Source organism: Bacillus rossius, chromosome 12, assembly GCF_032445375.1.
Source record: "Bacillus rossius redtenbacheri isolate Brsri chromosome 12, Brsri_v3, whole genome shotgun sequence".
Taxonomy (NCBI): Eukaryota; Metazoa; Arthropoda; class Insecta; order Phasmatodea; family Bacillidae; genus Bacillus; species Bacillus rossius.
In genome coordinates, this window is record NC_086339.1 from 3,487,882 (window position 1) to 3,490,912 (window position 3,031).

General features: G+C 37.0%; 1 protein-coding gene across 1 annotated transcript in view; it reads left to right on the forward strand.

Moving 5' to 3' along the window:
- Positions 1-2,438: 2,438 nt before the first annotated feature.
- The window catches only part of LOC134537235 (uncharacterized), a 2,284-nt gene continuing 1,691 nt past the window's right edge, over positions 2,439-3,031 (forward strand). Inside the window, exon 1 of the mRNA XM_063377502.1 lies at positions 2,439-2,484. Within this exon, the coding sequence (XP_063233572.1) occupies positions 2,439-2,484 (46 nt within the window). The remainder of the gene's footprint in view (positions 2,485-3,031) is intronic.

Sequence of the window (3,031 nt, forward strand, 5' to 3'; positions counted from 1 at the left end):
TGTAGGCACACACATGGTGTGTAGCGCTTCAGAAAAAAAACAGCGCAATTGAAAAATCGCTCAGGATATCCTAGAAGCATTCAAGTATACGGTGAGATCACAGATGAGTAGTTCTGCTTCTGTAATTGGTTTTTAAACAGTATTTTTAGAAGAGTGAAAATGGCTAAAACTTTTTTTTTTTTCCCTTATAATTTTTGCCCCATGAAACTCCCGGGTACAGATTCTTGAAAGCACTCAAGGGCTTACATTACACCTTTATCTTCATTTCGCCACCATGTAAAGTCATGGTTACAGCTCATATCTCTATGCACGGCGAGAAGACTGCACGCTAGTCCAGAGGAGACACCCGCGCTAGAAGCACCAGCGAGCGTCGCTCTTATCATCCGCCTCTCTGACACATACATATACTCCCCTTCCTAGGTGGACCCCTTAAATGTGTTCTTTGACGAGCTGGTTAGCTGAGAGCCGATTCATCATTACAGTTTGTTTTGCATATGGGCTAGTCAGTGCCTTGACCACCCATGATGGAGTTAGTGCATGGTCTGATGGGGTGATGCAGGAGGTCAGGCCATTCTGTTTTTTATTCAGCGTGTTTACAGTTCCGGCACTGATAATGCTCTGGGACGGGCGTGCGATGCATGAGAGGGGTCAGTCGGAGGGCATGCGAGTTGTCCCTGGTCCGTGACTTTCTGGCATCATTTTGTCGTGACCTCCGTGGTGTGCAATCGTAGTTCATTGTGCATTCAACTTCTACGTGACTTTGCATCACATCAAAACATGCTAGAAAATGTTCAAACGATAATTTTTTGTGCAGAAAATGTACATATCTATAAACAATCTTGTGGTTACTTTGAAACCTCTACACAACATAATTAATTTGACTGAATTTCTCTTTTTAGTTATAAAAGAGTTTTTTTATAAAGGGTCGAACAAAACGGATCTAGTTAGTCCAAGATATGGAAATTTTCTTTAGTCTTGGACACAACGTGTAGAATTTTGAGTTCATTTACAGTCAAAAAAATTCCAGTGCATTGCTATAGCAATTGGTGTCGGAATGCAAAAAACTTGTGTATCTATTTATATTAGTGAGGAACCCAGCTACAAAATGCTATGGAATTGTCAGCACATAATTTGCAGAGAAAATAATTTCTTGTGGAATATAGCCGAGCCTAATAAACTTACGAATTAACAAAAATACATATGTTACCCAAGTCTTAGATTATTAAGTATATGTTTTGCCCATCTTGCAGTTTCTCTATCAGCGATCTTCATTTTTTGTGACATAGTTTATCAGTGTTCTAGTTTTGCTGTGAATATTTATCTATGAATACTTTTGATTCCTATTGTTTCATTAAATAATTAAAACAGTTTTTTTTAGTTTTTAATTAATTGATTTAAAGTAAGTCATATTATAGCTACTTTGAGAAAAATAATAGAATTGATATTTGGTTCTCATTGTTATGAAGGAGTTTCAACCAAAAGAGAAGAAAAGTGTTAAGTTACGTGAAGATGTAAATGCTTTGTGTTGGATACAGTTTTGACTAAGTCTTAGCAAGACATTTGTATTAAAGAGGTTCACTATGTAAAGGGTTTATTGTACCGTTCTGTAAGATTGGTGACTTTAGTGAACAATGTTTTTTATAACTGAAGTTCTGGAAATCTGTCAAAGCCCAAACTCATTATAACTTGGAAAACTATTTTAGCATTGACTGGAAATGAACCTATATTTAGTGCAAAAATGTTGTGTCTATTGTCTCACATTTAATGTAAAGGGGTGGGTTATTCAGAAACACCTTTTCTTGTAACCTCTAAAAATTACTTGAAGTTAATAAAATAACAACAATTTTGGCATTCAACAACATTTAGCGTAGAAGAACCACCAAGAACTTATTTGGAATAAAAAATTATTATACTTGTCAAACAATATTGCTGTCAAACATCATAAATATATGTGGTGATAAATGTGAATAATTTGGTGTGACTTTGTGTTGGTTTGGCGAGTTGTGAATTTATTAAAGCAAAAAAATATATATTTGTTCAAATACTAGTATAAATCTAAATATATATATTTATAGCGTAAAATAACAGTGTATGAATTTTTTTTTTCTAACTCCTATTTCATTCATGAATGTAAGGACTGGTTGCTAAGTGCACAATGTAACGAATTGTATGTGCCATAATTTCTGTTACTGGTCTTGTTACTAAGCACGTTGAATAAAATTTTATCTTTCACCTTTCATCCGAAGCGCATACAAAAATCTCATGTTTAGAACCATTTACTTGGTATTTGGATCATTTGTCTGCAGTTTCGTGTAAAAGGGCGCTGGTAGAATGTTTGCTTAGCAGATGTTGACGTTTCAGAACCGGCGACCACCGTCCGCTTGTTCAACAGAGGAGACTATTACACTGTACATGGCGACGATGCGATCTTTGCGTCAATGGAAGTGTTCAAGTCGACAATTCCTGTCAAGATGATTGGTGCAGGTCAGAATGCGTTATCATTTTATTTGGCTCCTTGATTAAATGTTGTAACAATTTTGACTTTGCCTGTACTCGTCACACAGGGTGATCCTGCTTCTGGTGGTCTTTCTTGTTGTCGACTCTTAAGCCTCGATCTCACACGCCATGTTGAGTTTTTTCTGTTATTTTCTCTTCATTACTAATAGTTACGGGCTCCGCCTGCCCGGGCACACACACGGCGCGCAGAGCTTCAGGAAAAACAACGCGATCTGAAAACTACTAGAGATATCCAAGTGGGGTGTGCTTACGAAAACCATTCAAGAGTTTGCTGAGGGCCGAAAAGTACTTTTGAATTTGAATTAAGTTTTTAAACTGCATTTTTAGAAGAGTGAAAATGGCTACAAGGCGTGTTTTCCGAGTAATTTTTGGGCGTAAAACAACCGGTACAGATTCTTAAAAGCACTTTTAACAGACTTGCATTACACCTTGCTTCTTCATTTCTCTGCCATATAATGTTACGGTTACCGCTCAGATTTCTCAGTTTTACTGTCACGACAAGAAGACTGCGCGC